This window comes from Geotrypetes seraphini, chromosome 18 (assembly GCF_902459505.1).
Source record: "Geotrypetes seraphini chromosome 18, aGeoSer1.1, whole genome shotgun sequence".
NCBI classification, from domain to species: Eukaryota; Metazoa; Chordata; class Amphibia; order Gymnophiona; family Dermophiidae; genus Geotrypetes; species Geotrypetes seraphini.
This window is the reverse complement of record NC_047101.1, coordinates 30575856-30599374: the sequence shown is the minus strand read 5'-3', so window position 1 is coordinate 30599374 and position 23519 is coordinate 30575856. Positions and strand designations below refer to the sequence as shown.

At 41.0% G+C, this 23519-nt stretch overlaps 1 protein-coding gene across 6 annotated transcripts in view; it reads left to right on the top strand.

Annotated features, from left to right (window-relative positions):
• The first annotated feature begins 3871 nt into the window (after nucleotides 1-3871).
• FBXW11 (F-box and WD repeat domain containing 11) overlaps nucleotides 3872-23519 on the top strand; it is a 126611-nt gene continuing 106963 nt past the window's right edge. For 2 of the 6 annotated variants that reach the window (XM_033927170.1, XM_033927169.1), the window contains exon 1: nucleotides 3874-4082. Coding sequence is in view for 4 of the 6 variants with exons in the window: in XM_033927164.1 (XP_033783055.1) it covers nucleotides 4195-4410 (216 nt within the window). In the remaining 2 variants the exon portion in view is untranslated. Of the gene's footprint in view, nucleotides 4083-4111; nucleotides 4411-23519 lie in introns of those variants that run through there. The other 4 variants (XM_033927166.1, XM_033927168.1, XM_033927164.1 and 1 more) reach the window with 4 other exon arrangements.

The following is a 23519-nucleotide window of genomic DNA, read 5'->3' as shown; positions in this document are numbered from 1 at the left end:
AAGTAGTAGTTATATAACATTGTAGCAAAAACAGTGAAAATATAACAAGAACAAGGAATGCTCTTAAGCCAGAATCCATAGATTAGATGTGGCTTTTTTTTTTTTGTAGCTAACACATCAATTGGAGACCAAATAAGATGATGTAAGATAAGAACTTGCATTTTTCAGCAACATACTCGTATTGTTCATATCTTTTATATAGGCAAACTGAGTTCCACCAAAAGGAGTAGTTTAGGAACTGAGCAGATATAAGAACATAAGAATTACCATACTGGGACAGACCGAAGGTCCATCAAGCCCAGTATCCTGTTTCCAACAGTGGCCAACCCAGGTTAGACCTTTCTAGGCATTTAGTTATACATACACCAACGTGGAATATTGCTACTATCCACATGCCTCCCAGATCCTTCCAACTCCAGCCCTGGATCATCCTTCCACTGCCTGGATTTGGATAGTGAAGCTAGACCTATTGTTCACTGACGCTGCCAAGTTAATCTGGATGCATTTCCTGTTCAAGAATAGCTGTGAGATAGACTTTTTTTGACATTATGTCTAGATCCACCCACAAACTTAAACTATCTTTCCCCTCATTAAAAGGCATCATGTATGCAGGTAAACTAGGGAAATCCCTTTTTTTCAAATTCACTGAGCTTTGGAACAACCTCCCTGCCCCGCTGCGGAACCTGGGCTCATTCCAATTATTCCGAAAGCATCTGAAAACCTGGCTTTTCTCCAAAACATAAAGCTATCTATTTTAAATGTAAAGCTAGCTATCCTCTTCATAACCTCTAATTTCTTATTATCCCAGGACAAGCAGGCATGATATTCTCACATGTGGGTGACGTCATCTACGGAGCCCCAGCGCGGACAGCTTTTCAAGCAAACTTGATTGAAGTTTCAAGTTTGCTACACTGCACCACGCATGTGCATGCCTTCTTGCCCACTAGAGGGCGCATCCTCACCTCGTGGTCCTCAGTTCAGTTTTTTCCGCGGAGCCAGAAGCCCTGTGGAATTTGTGCTCTTCTAATTTAGCCTTCTGACACCGCGGCTGTGTGTTTATTTCACGGTCGCTGTGCTTACTTTGCTTTTTTTTTTCCTTTCTTTTGTTTCAGTTTTCGTCAAAAAAAAAAAAAAAAAAAAACGGAATTGTTCGGCTCCGGGGGCTCCCGGTAGCCGCGGCCGCGGGACCTTGTTCGTTCCCGGCCGGTTTTTGTGTCCATGTCCCGTCCCTTGACGGGCTTTAAAAAGTGCACCCGGTGCGATCGGTTGCTCTCAATTACCGATCCTCACCGGTGGTGCTTGGTTTGTTTGGGTCCTGAGCATCCTACAGAGTCCTGTGATAGGTGCTCAACTTTTCAGACTAGAGCTCTCCGCCGACGCCGTGCCCGGATGGCGGAGCTCTTCTCTGCGGACCCCGCGGCGGGGAAGGCCTCGACGTCGGCCTCGGCTTCGGCCCCGGCCTCCGGTCCCTCGACCTCGCCTCGACCCTCGACTTCCTCCAAGCCTGCTGCCTTGACCAAGCCTGCTTCGGGTAAGTCCTCCCTTCCATCCTCGACTCCAGGGTCGGCGAAGAAGCCATCCTCGGGCTCCTCGACTGCGGGTGGGTCGTCCTCTGCCCCGCCCCGAGTAGCAAAGCCTAGTGCCCCGAGGGAATACTTGAGACCGAGGTCGCCCTCCAGGGAGCACTCCTCGGCCCCGGACCTGCCAGCCATGATGGGGGTTCCGGTCTTCCAGGACTTGCTCCGAGCGCTGATTGCCTTGGAGCTGTCCGGGGCCCTCGCGTATGTCCTCAGGCAGATAGACAGACTAAAGAGCGACAAATCGCCAGGTCCGGACGGCATTCACCCAAGGGTACTCAAGGAACTAAGGAACGTAATAGCAGAGCCACTTCGCCAAATATGTAACCTATCCTTAAAAACTGGAGAGATCCCGGAGGATTGGAAAATTGCAAATGTCACCCCCATCTTCAAGAAGGGTTCAAGGGGGGACCCGGGAACTACAGGCCGGTGAGTTTGACCTCGGTCCCGGGAAAAATGATGGAAGCACTGATTAAGGACAGTATCTGTGAACACATAGAAAACAATGGACAGCTAAAGTCGAGCCAGCACGGCTTCTGCAAGGGTAGGTCATGCCTCACAAACTTATTGTACTTCTTTGAGGGGGTAAACAGACAGGTGGATAAAGGGGAATCCATTGACATCATTTACCTTGACTTTCAAAAAGCCTTTGACAAGGTACCGCACGAAAGACTGCTTAAAAAGCTGTGGAGACACGGGGTGCAAGGGGAGGTCCACCGATGGATCAAAAACTGGCTGGCAGACAGGAAACAGAGGGTTGGAGTGAAGGGCCATTACTCAGACTGGCATGGGGTCACGAGCGGAGTTCCGCAGGGGTCGGTGCTGGGACCGCTCCTGTTCAATATATTTATAAATGACCTGGAGGCGGGAACAAATTGTGAAGCTAGAAGAATGGGCCAAAAAATGGCAAATGAACTTTAACGTAGGGAAATGCAAGGTCATGCATGTAGGGAAAAAGAACCCGATGTTCAGCTACAAAATGGGAGGATCACTGCTAGGGGTAAGTAACCTTGAAAGAGACCTGGGAGTGATGGTGGACACGTCTTTGAAGGCGTTGGCACAGTGCGCCACAGCCTCAAGAAAAGCAAACAAAATGTTGGGTATCATTAAGAAGGGTATCACGACCAGGACAAAGGAGGTCATCCTGCCACTGTATCGTGCAATGGTGCGACCGCATCTGGAGTACTGTGTCCAGTATTGGTCGCCGTACCTCAAAAAGGACATGGCGGTACTTGAGGGAGTCCAGAGAAGAGCAACTAAACTGATAAGAGATATGGAAAACCTCTCATATACTGACAGACTGAAAAAGCTGGGGCTGTTCTCCCTGGAAAAGCGGAGACTTAGAGGAGACATGATAGAAACCTTCAAGATCCTGAAGGGTATAGAAAAAGTAGACAGGGACAGATTTTTCAGATTACGGGGAACCACAAGTACAAGGGGGCACTCGGAAAAATTAAAAGGAGACAGGTTTAAAACAAATGCCAGAAAGTTCTTTTTCACCCAGAGGGTGGTGGACACATGGAACGCGCTTCCGGAGGCTGTGATAGGCCGGAGCACGTTACAAGGCTTCAAAGAAGGTTTGGATAGGTTCCTAGAGGATAAAGGAATTGAGGGGTACAGATAAGAGTAGCGGTAGGTTATAGGGATAGTCTGGGACTATTGCTCAGGCAATGGGCCTGATGGGCCGCCGCGGGAGCGGACCGCTGGGCGAGATGGACCTCTGGTCTGCCTCAGCGGAGGCAACTTCTTATGTTCTTATGTTCCACTTGTGGGGGCCAGTGAGTGCAGCCACCCCTCAAGCTTGTGCGGCGAGCAAGCGAATGCGCGGATCACATGTACAGGCAAAGAGGGTGGTCTGCGCATGCGTCCAATCAAATAATTTGCATGAGGACTCTATTGCAGAGGGTGTCAAAGTCCCTCCTGGAGGGCCACAATCCAGTCGGGTTTTCAGGATTTCCCCAATGATTATGCATTGAAAACATTGCATGCACATAGATCTCATGCATATTCATTGGGGAAATCCTGAAAAGCCGACTGGATCTAGCCCTAAATAAGCCTGACTCATCTAAGCTCATGCTATTCCCGCCACTGGGGTGGGACTGGAGACGGTGCCTTCAGGATTACATGTTCTCTCCAGGTCCTTTGTAGCTGGGTTGAGTGACTCGCTTCCCCGTATTAGGCTCCTCCTCCGTCTCCAGCCTTCACGCAGAGCAGCACGCAACATACGCTCTCACGCCCCCCTCCACTTCCTGCCATCCGTCCAATCGTGCGCAGTTTCGGGGCGGGGCGCCCTACGTCACAGCGCCGACGAGGAGCTGAATGAGCGTGGGTGCGCGTGCGCGGTCGCGAGCGGCTTCCAGTGGCGCTGGCCGAGCGGGAGGGGGGAGGAGCGCCGCTGCGGCTCCTCGGTGTCGGCGAGCGCGAGGCGGACGGAGCTGGGCGTCGGGCGCGCGGAGCGATATGGAGCCGGACTCGATCATCGAGGACAAGACGATCGAGCTGATGGTGAGTGCCCCGTCACCCCCGTTTCCCCTTCCGCCGCCGGCTGAGGAGAGGCCTCGGGAGCCGGCGGTGGGGCCTCCGAGCGCGCTAGGCCGCAGCCCTGCTTAACGCTTTCATGCCCGGCAGGGAGGTGTCATTGGCCGAGCAGAAGTCGAGCCTTGTTTTTGCCGGAAGGCGTCTCGGACTTCGTTATTGTGTCGCTTCAAGCAAAGGCTCATTCTGTTTGGTTCTTGGCGGGATTTTCGGGAGGACTCGTTCAAAGGACTATGTAAGGGACGGTAAAATAAGCACTGTCACTTGGGCCATCCCGCAAAGGACTGTGGGAGATCAGGTTAGAACCCACTTCAGCATATGACATCAATGAATGCTGCTTTATGGACTGATTTCTACTTCTTGCCTAAGCAGTTTATCTTCAGCTATTTAAGTATTAAGAACATAAGAACTGCCATCTCTGGATCAGACCTTTGGTCCATCGAGTCCGGCCATCCGCACACGCGGAGGCCCAGCCAGGTGTACACCTGGCGTAACTTTAGTCACCCATATCCATCTATGCCTCTTGTAAGGAGATGTGCGTGTAGTTTGCTTTTAAATCCTAGGACGGTGGATTCCGCAATAACCTCCTCTGGGAGAGCATTCCAGGTGTCCACCACTCGTTGCGTGAAGCAGAACTTCCTGATATTTGTCCTGGACTTGTCCCCCCTTAGTTTCAGTCCATGTCCTCTTGTCCGCGTCACATTGGACATTGTAAATAACTGGTTTTCTTCCTCTCTATTTTGTCGATTCCTTTCAGTATTTTGAAGGTCTCGATCAGATCCCCCCCCCGGCAGTCTCCTCTTCCCAAGGGAGAACAACCCCAGTCTCTCAAGTCATTCCTCGTAATCCAGTTTCTCCATACCTTTCACTAGCTTCGTTGCTCGATTCTGCACCCTCTCCGGCAGTTTTATATCCTTTAGGTTGGGAGAACAATGTTGGACACAGTATTCCAAGTATTTTTCCCTATCGGCCTCTGTGGACTCACAGTCTGACTAGCGTACCTGGGGAGTGTTAAGTGACTTGCCCAGAGTCACAGGGAGCAGCACTGGCTTTGAACCTTGCAACCCCAGGGTGCTGAGGTTGCAGCTGTAACCACTAGACCACTCCGCTGGTGATTTCATGTCTTTGCAAATGGTCAGCCATAATGTAATGTAATGTAATTTATTTCTTATATACCGCTATATCCGTTAGGTTCTAAGCGGTTTACAGAAAATATACATTAAGATTAGAAATAAGAAAGGTACTTGAAAAATTCCCTTACTGTCCCGAAGGCTCACAATCTAACTAAAGTACCTTTAGGGTAATAGAGAAGTGAATGTGCTTAACTCTTGAAAAGAACTTTAACCCATTTTATTCACATTATTTGAAATGGGGAGGAATTATTGAGCATATTCAGCAATTAAGGAAGAATGACCTTCACAAACCAGCTCGTCGGGTTGAGTGATAGTATAAAGGTTATTTATAAAACCACACACAAGGGTACATTAACCTTTTCATGGACTAATATTTTTTCTAATCAACATCTTAAAGAGCTTTTTATATACAACTATACGATTTTTGAATATGGGGTATGTTTTCCAGGCAGCTTGAGTTGCAAATTAAAGGGGGCTAGAATTACAAAAGTGAGCTACAGTGTTAGTAGGTAAAGCCCATTGTGTAAAATGGAACCCACAATAAATGGCGTGCTAATGTATGTCGGGGGGGAGGGGGAATTCTTCAAGGGGCGCTAACTCATTTAGCGCGTACTAAATGCTAAAACACCCATAGAAATATAATGGGCGCCTTAGTATTTAGTGCTCACTAAATTGGTCAGCGTCCCATGATGAATTTACTCCTTAACACTTTTTTGAGCTGCAATCCTTTGAGAATTGTATGCTTCTGCATTGTATGAAAACTCTTGTATGGCGGAAAGACCCTGTTCTAGAGATGTGTGTTTCTATCCTAGTAGTTGTAAAGCTGTGCATAGCAACTGGTAACTTTGTACCTTCTTTGGTAGAAATAATTCTGTGCTTGTCTTAGGAATTCACTAGAAAACAAATGGACTCCTTACCTTGTAAAGAATGTATATGCTAGTTGGAGACATGCTGGTTCCATACAATTATTGTTCTTTGAGAGAAGATTTTTTTTCCTTTTGGTTCCTTTTCATCCTTGGATTATGAAACAGATTTCACACTTAGTAATTAATTTAAGTGTCTGTGCTTATCCGTGCACTGTTCATGTGTTGACAGAAGCACAAGTCTGACCTTTTTGTAGTTTGTGCTGCAGAAACTGAAAGAAGAATAAAAATGAACCCCAATAATTAGCCAAAGTGCTCACCAGTTTTTAAATGATGGTTGTCATGGGGTTTTATATCTACAGTACCCAGAAAATCTAATAGTGCTGAATATCGGGGTATAATTTAGGTGGTGATAGGTTACCCAGATAGGTAACCAGATAAACTTAGGACAGATGTTTTGCTGTCCTAACTTTACACAAACTTAATTGGTTCCAGGAGCAAGTTTGTTATGCGAAAAGTTCGTTATGTGAAACGCGTTTTCCCATAACAATACATGTTAAAAAAAATAATTCGTTCTGTAGCATAAAATATGCTAAGATGACATAAAAAAAGATAAATTTTTTGTTATTATTTTTATTTAGATACATCTAAAAACATAATTGTTTTTTAAAACAACACACATTTTTTAAATTTAAAGACAGACTAAGTAGAGTCTAATTTTACAGTGAGAGAGGGCAGAGTCTCAGCGGCAAAAACTGGGACTTAACTGTTCATTTTTTTTTTTCTAGCATCGGGGAAGCGGCGAGAGTAGCCCCGCCCCCTCCAACGCATCAGCAGTAGGCGCCGGGCCCCTGCGAGCCGACGGTCCGCCACTGCACAGGGAGCCAGGCGGAGAGAGGGCAGTTAAGCGCAGTGCCTGCGCGGAAGGATGCAGCTCGGGCGACTTCGTTGTGTGAAACGAAGTTCGTTGTAGGACGCAAGACATGAAGTTCGTTGTGCGCAGCGTTCGTTGTGCGAGGCGTTCGTTATGCGAGGCACCACTGTATATTGGCATTTACTCAGTTTATGATAGGAATATTACTGCTAACTGGGCAAATGCCAAAGCATCTGTCCAGATGTTAATGCCACTGGAAATCTGGGTATGAACTTGGTAAGCTGGATTTATCCCGATACCAATGACTCCTTCCTAGATAAGTCGCACAGAATATTGACTTCAGTCTTACTACTATGAAAAATCTGTATGCAGGTTCTTGCTGCTCAGTCCATCAAATTTTCTTCAAGAGATCAGCGTATAGGAAGGGTGGTTAACTGCAGACTAGAGAATGACACGGTAACAGAATTCATCACCGTTCCTGTCCCCACGGATAACCGCGGGAAACCATCTTTATGTCATTCTTTAAGGAGAGAGGGAAGAATTAGAGTATGAATGGCCACAACCACTGACCCTCAAGCTTTGCCATGAAGAATACTGGTGTAGAAGGACTGAGGTTGAGATAGACACTACAGAATGACAGTCTCTGGTATCCAGAGCAGATATTGTGATGTCATAATGCCTCATTCCACCAGTGCCTAAGAGCCAATCACATCAGTGATGTCACAATGGCTTCATTATCCTTGGCTCACATAAGAATCAGAGTATGAATGGCCACAACCACTGACCCGCAAGCTTTGCTTTGAAGAATGCTGGTGTAGAAGGACTGAGGTTGAAATAGACACTAGAAAATGGCATGGGATTATTTCCCGCGGTTATCTGCGGGGACGGGGACGGTGATTAATTTTGCCACCGTGTCATTCTCTACTGCAGACTTAAAGTTAAGAGAAGGGGAAGGCAACTGATAGTTTAAGTGCTGCACACAAGTTGGATTTTCAACATATACCTCAAGCCTACTTACTGTGGACACCTGATATGCATTATATGGTAAAATCTGGTATTAAAACTATGGCAAATTCAATGAAACTGTCTGTATGTCAATTAAGATAAAACTTGTACTGGAAAACTTGCACTGTAAGAATAACTGGGGTAAATTATAACCAGTAAACTGTATATTAGACCCTAAATAATAGTTTATTTTTATATACTGCCAAACTGTCAGTTCATAATAATAATGCACTGGGCATTGGAAATACAAAGTCATAAGGTATTAATTAAGAATAGAAATTGCTTAATGTTTTATTATTCTGAATTTTGTAAAATTTTCAGCATCATAAAACTATTAAAATAGAAGTTTTGCAATTCAATTGACAGTACAAATAATCAAAAAATCAAATAGGAAGTTAGATGGATTTATAGAATAAAGGTTAACATCAATTCTGTATTACATATTTTTTAAATAGATAAGTTTTAAGGTCTTTCCGAAATTGATAATAAGTAAGGAAAGGGGAAATAAGGACATTCAAACATGAATTAATTACTCCGGCCTGGAATGCCAAGGTCCTTTCCAAAAATTTTTTGTAGCAGCATGCTTTTACTGAGGGAAAAGAAAACCAACCTGGTCTTCGGATGTTTTTATTAATAGTATAGAATCTAAAAAATGGGAAGAAAGATAAGATGGTGCTAACTCCGCCCTCTCCATTAGCATATCGGTACATGCTCTACTTGACGCTTTTCTTTGCGGCGCACGCTCACCACTGTTTTGTTTTTTGTCTTTGCACTTTCTCCACAATACTACTGGATTCGCTCTCCTGCTGTCTACTCGTTGTCCGTTGTCTAAGTTAAGTTTGTCTGCTCAACTGTAAGTCTGTTCTTAGTTGTGTAATCGAGCTATGTTGCCTCCTTAATTAAGTTTGTGATGTTTGACTGTTTCTTTTTTTTTCTGGCTGTTTTGCGGTAGCGCTGCTGACTCCGCCCTCCCCATTAGCATATCGGTACATGCTCTACTTAACGCTTCGTGTGCCTCCTATGTGCGCCTCCTCTCTATTCTTAGTCTATTTTAATCGTTTATGTTTTTTATTTTTTCTATTAGCCAATCTATTTGGTAATATGTCCATCCCTCAAGCTCATATTCCCGTTTGCTGGGGCCACCGGCCTGGGACAACTATCAACAAACCATTTAATGTAGTTCCACAGCATGCTAAGCTTATCACAATACAGTCAGCTGAGACATCTAATCTATTGTGCATTAACCTAACTAAAATCGGACTTATCAACACCAGGTCCCTCAAATCCAAACATCATCTCATCTTTGACAGTATTTAAAAAAATTAATTTGATTTTCTCTTTACCACTGAAACTTGGTTAAGTAAGGGTGAGGAAAGTTACTTGGCCCCCTGGCTATACATATCAATATAACCACAGTCTACTAAAAAAAGGAGGTGGTGTAGCTGTAATTTATCGATCCAGCATCCAGGCCAACTTCGAATTTTCTTCCAATAACAGCAGCTCTTTAGAATATTTGGAGGTCAGATGTAACACTTCCCCTCCCTCAAATTTCTTATTAATTTATATCCCTCCACCAGTTAACACCTCAGCTCTGACTCATCTACAATCTGTTATGTTGGATTTTTGCGTCTCTTCAGTTAATCCCGTCATTCTAGGTGACTTCAATATTCATTTTGACGATACTAGCAATGCTTCCACATCAGAAATCCTTACATTCCTAAAAGACTTGGATCTCTACCATTTAATAACCAGCCCCACCCACATTGCCGGCCATACCCTAGATATGGTAATGACCCCAATACCTCAAAAAAATAATTTTCAAACTTTAGCTATTACTCCAGTCCCATGGACAGACCACTTCTTAATCTCATTCCAACAATTACATTCTAACTACCAAAGTAACCTAAAACAATTGCCACAAGGAACTACAATAAGCTTGAAGCTACAGACATCTCTTCTAATTTCCACCTCTCCCTTGAACAATTATCCAGGTCTACTGTAGATGAGAAAATTCAAGCATGGAACCAGTCCATTGGCAATCTCCTAAACTCTATTGCACCAGTTGTCACTTTCACGATTTCTCCTCGTAAACAAAAAAAATCCATGGTACACTGCAAACCTAAAGCTAATAAAAAAACAATTGCGTTCCCTTGAACGGAAATGGAGGCACAATAAAACTCTACTCAATCTTAATAAATTCAAAGAGCATGCAGCATATTACAGATCTGAAATACTGTGTCCAACACTGGTCTCCTTACCTGAAGAAGGATATAACACTGCTGGAGAAGGTGCAGAGGCGAGCGACGAAGCTAGTAAAAGGTATGGAGAACTTGAGCTACCAAGAACGCCTCAGAAATCTGGGATTATTCACCCTTGAGAAGAGAAGACTGAGAGGGGAACTAATAGAGACTTTTAAAATATTAAAAGGAATCGACAAAATGGAGCAAGCTCGCTCACCGACAAGGGGAAAGGATGGAGAGCAAGAAACAGCGTTATTCACTTTGTCAAATGTGACTCGGACAAGAGGTCATGGACTGAAGCTGAGAGGGGTCACGGCCTGACAAATGTCAGAAAGTTCTGCTTCGCAAAGTGGGTTGTGAACGCCTGGAACTCTCTCCCAGAAGATGTGGTGGAGGAAACCTCATGTACTCCCCCTGAATGTCTTGTTTTCTTTCAAATAACTTGTAGTTCTTTTCCCTTCCTCTCCTTGTGTTCTTAGTTTTGTCAAGTCTTTCTATAGTCCTACTGGACTTAGCTTTTGTTAGTATTGTATTGTTTCCCAAACTTTGTAATTTTATTATCATGTACATTACTTAGAATTATGATTAAGCGATTAATCAAAACCTCATTAAACTTGAAACTTGAACCACCATTTTAGGATTTAAGGTAAAATTGGATGCACATCTTCTTGCGGGACACATTGAGGGATACAAATGATTAAGGTATTCGCCAAGGTACACCTGGCTGAGCCTCCGCGTGTGCGGACCACCGGACTGGATGGACCCCAGGTCTGATCCGGCGCAAGCATTTCTTATCTTATGTTAATAGAACTAAAAAAGAATATTATACCAAACAAATCAAGAAAGCTAAAAACTCTTCCACTTTATACACAATTGTTAAATCTTTAACAACTAAGAAAAAGGAAACCATCAAATCCAATGTTACACCATCAGCTCAAGCTCTTGCAACTTTTTTTATTGACAAAGTCCAGAAAATCAGAGACACTTTTCTGCCTAATGCCTCTTCATGTTCTTCTATAGACCCTCTAGGCTCCTACAATCATACTAATTTGTCCTATTCAAAATGCACTCATTTTACCCTCCCTAGTTTGGAGGAAATTCTAAGATGTATTAATCTGCTTAACCTAAAAGGGACTGGTACAGAAGTTATCCCCCCCTTCCTTTTAAAATGGTTTTTTTCCATTGAGATGGATAACCTGGACATACAGGCCTACCTTGTGTATGCTGGACACTACAGACCTATATTTTCCCATAGCCAGGCCCGGCCTGTACCTTGCTGTCTGTGAACACATGTATCCTTTGCAATGCTAACCCAGCTGACCTCTGCTACAAAGTTTTTGTCTCCATTCCCTGCTGGGAGGATATTTCTCCAAGGTTCTGCTGAATTGTTATCAGTGCTGTATGACTTCATATGCCAGGCACCCTGGAAAGCCATAAAACATTTATAATGAGCAAGGATCCCTGCAGGACGATGTGGGTGTAGCAAGATGAGAGAACTTGGTACCAAAACATTCTCTGAACCGAGTTATGGGAAGCAAGCAGCTGGATTGTTGAAAGGCCTCCTTTGCCAACTTTCAGCATACAAGGAAGGACACCATCCTGAAGATGCACAGAATTGTAAAACAACTAATTAGCATCTGCAAAGTGATAATGATCTCAGAGCTGGAGAAAGAAAGTTCACCAAGAGTTCTCTGTTTCTGCAAGGCCCCCCCCCCCCATACTGGGGAGGGTGGGTGGGAGTGAGAGAGGCGTGGACTGAGAGAAGGAATTGTTAGGTGTACATTTTTCCAATAGGGGGGTCACATGACCAGAATTTGGGGATGAAGGGGCGTGGCTTGGACACGCAAGCGAATGGTCGGGTAATAGACGAGCTCCGTGTCAGACAAGCTCTTATTTTAAAATAAAAAGCTCCAATATTGATATTTTGTTGAGAAAAGTTGTGGATCATAAGAATATGGCATCGGGCAAACAAAATAAAAACGATGCTGGTGCCGGTGGATCAAGCAGTAATAAACGATCAAAGCCGGAACCCGGGACACCTTCAAAAGTTCCGTTGCCTTCAGAAGGAGATCCGGATATGATGGTAGAAATAAGACAAATCAAAGACATCGTATTGGAGATTAAAAAACAACTTCAAAAGGCAATAGATGATGTAGCCACTCTTACAAAAAGAGTTGATCTAATTGATAATAAAATAACTCATTTAGAAGAAAAATCAGATGAGGTACATACTGAAGTCATGCAAAATAAAAAAGCCTGGAAAGAGATGGAAGTAATAAAGAGAGATTTGGAAGATTGTTTGAATAGGGAAAAAAGAAACAACTTGAGAATTATTGGGATGCCAGAAGGAGTGGAAAAAAATGATCCCATTACTTTCCTAGAACAATTCCTTCCAAAAATCTTGCCTTTGAAATCTAAAGTGCCTCTTGAAATTGAAAGAGCGCACAGAATACCGGGACAAAAAACAACATTGCAAAAGGGTCCAAGGACTTTAATATTCAAATTACTAAGATATCAACACGTGGCTGAGATTTGTCAACTTGCTAAAGAGAATAAAAATTTAAGATGTCAAGACGCACGCATACATATTGTACCGGATTTTGCCAGGGAAACAGCCCTTAAAAGGAAACAACTACTGGATATAAGACCACAATTAAGGGCACTAGGGGCAAGATATGGACTCCTCTACCCAGCGGTTATGAAAGTAACACTGGGAAATAAAACTCAGAATTTTACAGACCATAAAAAATTATTAGAATTTTTAGAACAATTTGAACAACCTATGACTTCTTGAATGAATACTGGACGAATATTAATTTGATCAAACAGACATGAAGATATATTTGCTTTGCTCTTATTTTATTTTATTTTTATGGCAAAATACAATAGAATTACTAATAGAGATGACCGTTTCGATTACTGGAATGCTCAACTTATTTTAAATAATAACGAAAATTATTGTCACGAGAATGGAATTGACCTGCCATGTCGGTGAAGACGTCGATGATTCGAGTGACGTACATGGAACACGGATGCATTGGCCTTACCTAGAAATTGCTGCACGGCTTTGAGAGATAAATATTGACATCGGTTTTCTGAAAGGAGGTTGAGAAGTGGAAAAATACTTGTCTTCGAAGGATGTTCCCTCAGCCCCGTTGCTTCTTTGCCTTCAGAGGAAAAGAGGAATCTACTAGAAGTGTGGAAATCTCTGCAGTATCGCTAGGGGAAAAAAAAATTGCGCGACGGCGTGATGTAACTGAAGGAAATCTTCTTTCAGCCAATGAAATACACCGGAAGTAAAGTGGATTGGTTGATTTACATCATGTCACGTCCATAAAGGGAGAAAACAGGCCTTGAGAAGGAGGCTAAAGAGCGATTACAGAAATGCGGAACTTTGTCATCCATCAGAAAAATATGATTTGAAGTCTCTTAAATATATTGAAAAGCATATAAAATGGAATAAAATGTCTTATAAGAGAAAATAATATCCTTGTAAAACTATACAAAAGTATATTGATTTTATGAATCAATATGTAATCTTTATTCTATTTTGCTATAGATATAGATCTTTATGTCACAAAGAAGAATTTGGTTTAAGGATATGCTTCATTAATGTTTCATTTTGACTGTTCAAGAGCTTGAGTAAGTATGAGAGTAAAAATGGGTTATGTAAAGAATATATGTATGTTATTTTCATTTTGATAAATGATGTGTATGGAATGGTTTAGTAATGCATATGTTGAATGATTGGAGATATAGATGATAATATGCTTGTTTAAAGATTCTTAAAAATCTTATCTTGGATTACACTTTATTTATAAATTTTAGAATATTTCATATAATTTTAATTCATTTGATCATAATAAATTTTAGATAGAAGACAGTTAATCCATACAATAGGAAAAAGTATAGATATAAGAATATTTATGTTCTAACAGCAATATGTTATTTAATATTATGGAGCTTGTGATACTAAAAAATATTTTTTAGCTTGTAAGGAGTGATGTCAGACCTGATCTAATTTTGCATTTCCAAGTGTTCGTAGACGTATGGGGAGGGAAGGGAGGGAATGGGTGGGCTTTAAAATTACAGGGTTTGGGTAAAATAGGCAATTCTTTGATTTATCTTATATATGGAAAAATGGAGAATATAAAGAATATTGAAGATTGGATTGATACAATACAAATTATATTAGTACATAATGGATCTTAAGATAATATCTTTAAACGTTAATGGTCTCAATCACCCGATTAAAAGAAAAAAGGCATTATTATTTTTAAAAAGACAAAACGCTGATATATGCTGCATACAAGAGACCCATCTGTCAAATAATGAATCTATAAAGCTAAAAGGTGATTGGGTCAAACAATGTTATTTTTCTTCGGCAATAGGAAAAAAAGCTGGTGTTGCTATATTAATAAATAAAAAATGTTCTGCTTCATTTAAATTAAAGGCAGCTGATCCTCATGGAAGGTGGGTATATGTGGAAATGGACATGGGAAATACCACCATGACGCTCTTCAATATATATGGCCCTAATTCGAATCAGAATGAATTTTTTAAAACTCTACAACAATTAATTCTTCCACTGGCTACTTCAAATCTAATAGTAGCAGGGGATTTCAATGCTGTTATGGATCCACTTATGGATAAAAATCCGAGAAGATTTATAAAATCGTTAGGCCTTGATAATTTGGTACAATCTTGTGATTTAAAAGATATTTGGCGTATACTTCATTGTGATGGTCGGGAATTTTCATTTTGCTCCCAGGTTCATAATTCTTTTTCTAGAATAGATTACATTTTTGTTTCTAATCAATCAGTACATCAAGTCACACAGGCTGTAATTGATCCAATTATACTATCTGATCATGCTGGAGTGTGGATTGAAATTAAAATAATAGATAAGAATGGAAATAGACCTATATGGAGATTAAATAATGCATTGCTTGCAAATAATGACTTTTATGAAAATCTGGAAAAAATGAAAGATTATTTTCAAATTAATGATACAGGAGGAATTTCAGTAGAGACTTTGTGGGATGCTTTTAAAGCATACATTAGAGGACAAATTATTTCATATTCAGCTTTGCAAATAAAAAAGGAAAAACAGCAATTCACAGATTTGGAAAAAAATGGTAAAGTCTCTAGAATTAAAATTAATAGAAAAATGGGATTATTTGACACAAAAAGAACTTTTAAAAGTTAAAGGTAAATATAATGAAATTTCTTCAAAAATAATTAGAAAAGATTTATTTGTAAAGCAAGCTTTGTATTATGGAAATTCGAATAAGGCGGGAAGAATGCTGGCAAATTATCTTAAAGCAAAAAAAAGAAAAACAAAGATAGTTGCCATTAAAAATGAGAGTGGTGAAATGTTGTCCCAAATTGATCCAATTATAAAACAATTTTTAAAATTTTATAAAGATTTCTATTCTTCTGAGCCTTATTCAGAAAAGGAAAAGGATGGTTTAGATTTTTTAAAGTTAATAGAGGGACCAAAGATTCCTGAACATATAAAACGAAGTTTAGAGGAGCCAATATCCTTAAAAGAGTTAGATATAGCTTTGAAATCCCTTAGAGTTGGATCCGCTCCAGGAGGAGATGGTTATACAGTGGAGTTTTATAAATCATTTCAAAATATCATAATGCCCTATTTATTAAAATTATATCAGACACAACTAAATAAAGGTTGTATTACAGGTACTATGGCTGAATCAATAACAATAGTTTTACCTAAGCCAAATAAAGATCCCACTTTGGTTTCAAATTATAGACCTATTTCTTTAATAAATGTAGATGGAAAAATTTTAACTAAGGCATTAGCACTAAGATTGGCTAAAGCTCTCCCTTTCATTATAGATATGCATCAAACAGGTTTCGTAGCTCAAAGACACTCATCTCATAATACTAGATTGGCACATCACATGTTATATTTAACAAAATCTATTAATGACCCAGCATTTTCTATTTCATTAGATGCTGAAAAAGCTTTTGATAGAGTGGAATGGACCTTCATGAATCAGGCAATGGAATGGTTTGGTATAGGATCCGGATTTATACAAATAATAAAAGCATTGTATAGCTCCTCTGCTGCTAGATTATATATTAATAATAATTTTTCAGAACGGTTCATTCTACAGAGGGGGGTTAGACAAGGATGTCCACTATCTCCTTTGCTTTTTGATATCGTGTTGGAACCCTTGTTATTAGCTATAGAACAGGTAAAGGAGATACAGGGTATTCCACACTCAGATAGAGAATATAAATTATCAGCATATGCGGATGATATTTTACTTTATTTGAGAAATCCGGAAACAACCATCCCACACTTGCTTGAATTGATTGAAAAATTTGGAAAATTTTCAGGATATAAAATAAACTGGAATAAATCAGAAGTGCTTCCACTCAATGTACATTGTACAAAAAGTCTATTTAACTCATTTTCTTTTATCTGGAAAGAGGAAGGTTTAAAATATTTAGGAATTTGGATTACTAAAACTGTGGATGAGACTATGAAAATTAATGAAAAAAATTTACTACAAAAAGTATCAAAAATGTGTGAGCAATGGAACCCTTTGTGCATATCTTGGTGGGGGAGAGTGCAAACTGTAAAAATGATGATCTTACCAATAGTTTGTTACCAAATGGGTATGATACCAATTTTTTTTCAGGGGTCTTTTTATAAAAAATTGGATAAGATTTTAACAAAATTTATTTGGCTTGGAAAAAACCCCAGAATTGCTCTAGTATCTTTACAAAGACCAATTGCGAAGGGAGGGGTAAATTTTCCAAATTTTTATAGGTACCATCAAGCCTATATTATGCGTCAAGGTATGTATTGGATCCTCCCAGAGCCCATTGAAAATATACCAGATTGGTTCTGGTTAGAATGGAGACTAATGTTTCCTTTACGTCTAAGTCATGTTATCAGTATTCAAATGCCAAGGTTATATAAGGAACACAAAATATTTGTTGATACTTGGAAAACTATAAGGTACATAAGTAACCTAACTCCTATTCCAATAACTAAATCAATGACTCAAACAATATGGCTAAATCCAAAGATCAAAGTTGGCGGTTTTAAAATTATCTGGAAACATTGGATGTTAGTTGGAATTCGAATTTTAGAAGATGTAATGAATAAAGGTAAACTGCTTGAGTTTCCTCTGATCCTGCAGACGCTCGTCCACCTGAAAACAGTACAAGCCACTCTGATCCTGATTGCTCCTCGATGGCGACGCCAGCCTTGGTTTTCCCTTCTACTTCAACTCAGTGTCAGAGATCCACTGCCTCTGCCTTGGTTTCCCTCTCTACTATCACAGGGTCAGGGTTCGCTGTTACATCCCAATCTTCAATCTCTTCATCTGAATGCTTGGTTTCTTTCCCCCTGACTTCTCTCCCCGTGTCTCAATCAGTCAAGGAGATATTGGAGGCCTCTAGAAAGACCTCAACGAGAACCTGCTACTCCCAAAAGTGGACCAGATTCTCAGCCTGGTGCTCCTCTCACAGCCAGGACCCGGTGTCGGTCCCCGTCCCCCTGGTCCTTGACTATTTACTTCAATTATCTCACTCTGGCCTAAAGACCAACTCCATTCGAGTACACCTCAGTGCGATTGCAGCCTTCCATCAGCCCCTGGAAGGGAAAGCCCTCTCGCTCCACCCCCTAGTCTCTCGCTTCATGAAGGGTTTTCTGAATGTCCACCCCCCTCTCAAACCTCCTCCGGTGGTTTGGGACCTTAACGTGGTTCTGGCTCAACTAATGAAACCCCCATTTGAGCCCCTAGACAAATGCCATCCAAAATTCCTCACTTGGAAGGTGATTTTCCTGCTTGCGCTCACTTCCGCTCGGCGGGTTAGTGAGCTACAAGCTCTAGTGGCGGACCCACCCTTCACGGTATTCCATCACGTCAAGGTGGTACTCCACACTCATCCAAAGTTCTTGCCTAAAGTATTGTCGGATTTTCATCTCAATCAGTCCATTGTCTTACCTGTGTTTTTCCCCAAGCCCCACTCATCCCGGAGAAGTGGCGCTCCACACTCTGTAAGAGAGCGTTGGCCTTCTACCTCCAACGCACTCAACCACACCGGAAAGTCCCACAATTGTTTTTGTCCTTCGACCCAAACAGGTTAGGTCACCCAGTCTCCAAGCGCACCTTGTCCAACTGGTTGGCCGATTGCATCTCCTTCTGCTACGCTCAGGCTGGTCTCGCACTGCATGGTCGAGTAACGGGACACAAGGTCCGAGCGATGGCAGCCTCTGTAGCGTTCCTCAGGTCCACACCTATTGAGGAAATCTGCAAGGCTGCCACGTGGTCTTCGGTTCATACTTTCACCTCCCATTACTGTCTGGACTCACTGTCCAGGAGCGATGGCCAGTTCGGCCAATCGGTTTTGCGAAATCTATTTGCTTAAATTGCCAACTTTCCTCCATCCCTTTTCAGTTAGCTTGGAGGTCACCCACATGTGAGAATATCATGCCTGCTTGTCCTGGGATAAAGCACAGTTACTTACCGTAACAGGTGTTATCCAGGGACAGCAGGCATATATTCTCACAACCCGCCCACCTCCCCGAGGTTGGCTTCCTTGCTAGTTAAGTGAACTGGAGACCACGAGGGGATGCGCCCCCTAGTGGAGCAGGAAGGCACGCATGCGTGGAGCAGCAGAGCAAACTTAAATCTTCAATCAAGTTTGCTTGAAAATGCTTCCGCATCGGGGCTCCGTAGATGACGTCACCCACATGTGAGAATATATGCCTGCTGTCCCTGGATAACACCTGTTACGGTAAGTAACTGTGCTTTCTTCCCCATTACCCTATTGTTTGAAGTAGGTCCGTACTTTTTATCAGAGTTTTTATTTAGATTTTGATGTTATTTAGTATCCCATGTTCTTACGTGTTTTTATGTAATTTTATATTGTAAACCGCTTAGAAACCTGAATAAGCGGTTTAAAAAATCTTTTAATAAACTTGAAACTTGACTTGAAACTAAACCAAATAAGATCTTAAAGCAAATACAACCAAATTTGTACTCTAGCTTCAAATGGCAACCAGTGAAGTTTTTGGTAATATAAGCTAATATGATCATGTTTTTTTAAGATTAAAGATCAGACAAACTGCTGTATTTTGTATTATTCTCAATCGACTGATTGTTGTTTTTTTTTTATAAGAACCTAAGTAAATAATGTTGCAATAATCTAATACTGAAATAATTGACGATTGAACCAAAAAATCAAAATATTTCCTAATAGTGCGCAACTTCCAATGGATAATAAAACATTTCTTGATCAATAAATCTGTATGAACTTTAAATGATAATGAACGATCTAATGCAGGGGTCTCAAAGTTCCTCCTTGAGGGCCACAATCCAGTCAGGTTTTCAGGATTTCCCCAATGAATATGCATGAGATCTATGTGCATTGCACTGCTTTCAATGCATATTCATTGGGGAAATCCTGAAAACCCGAATGGATTGCGGCCCTCAAGGAGGGATTTTGAGACCCCTGTTCTAATGTGTCTAGCTCTGAAAAACTTGTACCGGAAACTTGTATTGAAATTATGGCAAATCTAGTGTAAATTTTAACCTGTTAACTATATACTACGTATGTTTAACCTGTAACCCGTTCTGAGCTCTTTGGGGACAATGGGATAGAAATCAAAATAAAGAAATAAATGCATCTTAGGCATATTCATTTTCCGCAGAGCAGCCTTTGTTCTTGTGAAATCATGTGATTTTTTTTTTCTAAAGTTAACTGACCTATAATTTTTGAAATGTTTCTGAACTTTTGAGCTTTTTAAAGTATGAATTTTCCTTATAGTCTGTAAATTGCTTAAACCAAACAAAAATCATTTTGAATTTTACATTCACAGCTGAATTTTCTGTGCGGGGGGGGAGAAATTCTGTGGCAATTGTATATATGAAAATAGTTCTACTGTTTTCCATATTTATGTCTTAAAACACTTTCTATTCCACTCTGTTGCCAAGTTAAGAACATAAGAAATGCCTTCACCGGATCAGACCGAGGTCCATCTAGTCTGGTGCTCCGCACACGCGGCGGCCCATTTAGGTATTCCTTTCTGGAGACCCGACTTTACCGTATCCCTCAATATGATATGCAAGAAGGTGTGCATCCAACCTGCGCTTGAACCCCAGTACAGTAGTATCCGCCACAACCTCCTCCGGGAGTTCATTCCAAGCACCCACCACTCGCTGTGTGAAACAGAACTTCCTGACATTTGTCCTGAACCTGCTGCCGCTCAGTTTCAGGCTATGACCTCTTGTCCGTGTCACATCCGAGAATGTTAGCAATGCTGCTTCTTGGTCTATTATATCAAATCCTTTTAATATTTTAAAAGTCTCTATCAAATCTCCTCTCAGTCTTCTCTTCTCGAGGGTAAACAATCCCAGTTTCCTGAGTCGTTCTTTATAGCTCAAGTGCTCCATTCCCTTGACAAGTTTCGTGGCTCGCCTCTGCACTTTCTCCAACAGAGTTATATCCCTCTTGAGGTATGGAGACCAGTGTTGGACACAATATTCTAAGTGTGGTCTGACCATTGTTCTATAAAGTGGCATTATGACATCTTCCGATCTACTCGTGATCCCCTTCTTAATTATGCCTAACATCCTGTTTGCTTTCTTCGCCGCCGCCGCACATTGTACCGATGGCTTTAGGGTATTGTCAATCAGTACTCCCAAATCCTTTTCTTGTTCACATTTTGCTAATGTCACCCCCAACATCTTATACTCGTGTTCTTTGTTTTTCCTTCCTAGATGCATCACCTTGCATTTGTTTATGTTAAAGCTCATCTGCCACTTTGTCGCCCACATTTCCAGCTGGTTCAAATCTTTCTGGAGGTCCTCGCAGTCCCTTTGAGGGCCAACCGCCCTACATAGTTTTGTATCATCTGCAAACTTTATTATATTGCATGTTGTTTCCTCTTCTAGGTCGTTTATAAAAATATTAAACAAGATAGACCCAAGAACTGAGTCTATCTATCCACTAGGTGGATTACATTTAGTTACATACATAATAAAGCTGACATAAATTAAAACTCATGACAATCAACAAACGTACCATCAGCTTTTGTTTTACATCTGAATGATTTATTTTGCTAGAGTTTATTGGTAGGGAATTTTCAACTATTTAGAGAAGGAAGATGAAAATTGGGGGGGGGGGGGCGGATGGGAGGAGTTTCTCAAATTATGGATTATTCAGAGGAAGGATGCTAGGGGCGGGGAGAGGAGAGGAGGATTCAAAGAAGGGGAAATGTTCTTTTCGGTCAAATAAAAGGCCACATTCAGAAAATTGAAGCCCCTATAGCTGCAATAGGAGACAGACAATTCGTAGGATGTGAGCCGTACCTAGCTACGTTACCTAAATTACAGCAAGATCTTGCAGATTTAACTAAGAAGAGCTCAGATTTAAAATGTCTCAGGATAAAGAAGAAACATCTTTGTGATTAAACAGGGATGCATATAGAAAGTTTGAAGTTTTAGAAAAATTTGAGGCAGTTTATGCTGTGAAGTTACTTCTTCAAATACATTTTATTTCATAATTTAGGGTCCTTTTACTAAGGTGCGGTAGGATATGGACGCGTTAGCATGCGCTAAAATGACTTCCACACCTTAGTAAAAGGACCCCCTTGTCATTTATCATTTGTTGGATACATCAGAAATATTTAGACTCCTGATGCAGACTTTGTAGCCAAAACACAATCTGTGTCTGCTTTATTTCAGTCCTACGCTGCATAGCCTTCTATTAAAGGTTACTCCAGCTTGACAACTTGGTCCTCTCTACTACTGTTGTTTTATTTGCTGTCCAAAAGATTCTCATATAAACGTCTTGTAATGTATCAGGGAATGGGCTTTATATATTATTTTATATATTTTATTTCCTTGATCCCCAGATAAAATCTCTTCCCTCCTCCAATAAAATTATTTCCCTCCACATAGGGATTGGAACTTGTATACCACCTTTTTGTAGCTTTATAAGCATTCTCAAACTGGTTTACATACAGGTATTTCAAGCATTTTCCATAAATTCTATCCCTCCCCCATGCCACACGCACAAAATTCCCCCCATTGCATAAAGTATGTGGTCGCTAGGGAGGAATTTTATGTGAAGGGAAATAATTTGATGTGGTGGTGAGATTTTATCTCCCTCCACAGAAAATCACCTCCACATACTTCTTTTGCCCACATATGGTCACATTTAATTTCTCTTTTTCCTTATTTCTCCCCCATGGTCTCCAGAATCTCTTTCCTTCAACATAAAAATATCAGGAAGAATTAAAGCATCTTTGCATGCAGTACAAATTGACAAAATGTTCCAAAGAATAATAGCATCAGAAACATGCAGCCGTGAGTCTGCATTCCACATCCTTTGTTTGAAGGTACTTGCGGTGGGCAAAAAACAGGACTTCATTAGAAGTTGAAGCAACACTACACTATGTATCTCCCTCTCATTTCTGGTCCCACAGATCAACGAAAAGCGCATGGCTCTACTCAGTACCTCCAATTAATGTCAGTGTGGAAGAGCTTTGGACCCCTACAGAGGCCTACCCAATATGTACAAAACGAGTCGTTGGGGTCAGGATAAGCAGGCTCTTAATGCATATGGTGTTGAGGCTCTTTGCGCTAACATTAATCACAGGTACTGAGCTAAAGTTGCCCACTCCAGGTATAGCCCATTTGATTTAGGAATATGTTGCTTATTAGTCTTGTAACTTTCTTAGCCATTTGCTTTTGTTTTGTGAATCTATCCCAACTAATGGACTAATAAGTGATAATTACTTTATTTTTAACTTTCTTGTTATGTCCTTGTTGTTTCAATAAGTATAACCTGTTTCTAAAACAAGTATGTTACTTGTAATAGTTATAAATTTGTATTTTTTCCCCTATTTTTCTATTTCTCAGTGTCTAGAATTATTGTTGTAGACAAGCAACCAAAATGATTAAGGGGACTGAATAACTCATATGAGAAAAGGCCCAGTGGCTGGTGTGCTTCGTCTTGGAGACATGATATAGAAACAAGATGGCAAATAAAGGCCAAATAGTCCATCCACAGCAACCAGTATCTCCTACTCTCCCTAACAGATCCTGTGTGCCTAAGCCACGCTTTCTTGAATTCAGACACTGTCTTTGTCTCCATCACCTCTACAGGGAGGCTATTCCATGCATCTACCACCCTTTATTAAAAAGAAATATTTCTTCAGATTACTCCTGAGCCTTTCACCGCTGCACCCATAAACCTCTTATTCCGGAGCTTCCTTTCAAATGAAAGAAATTTGTCTC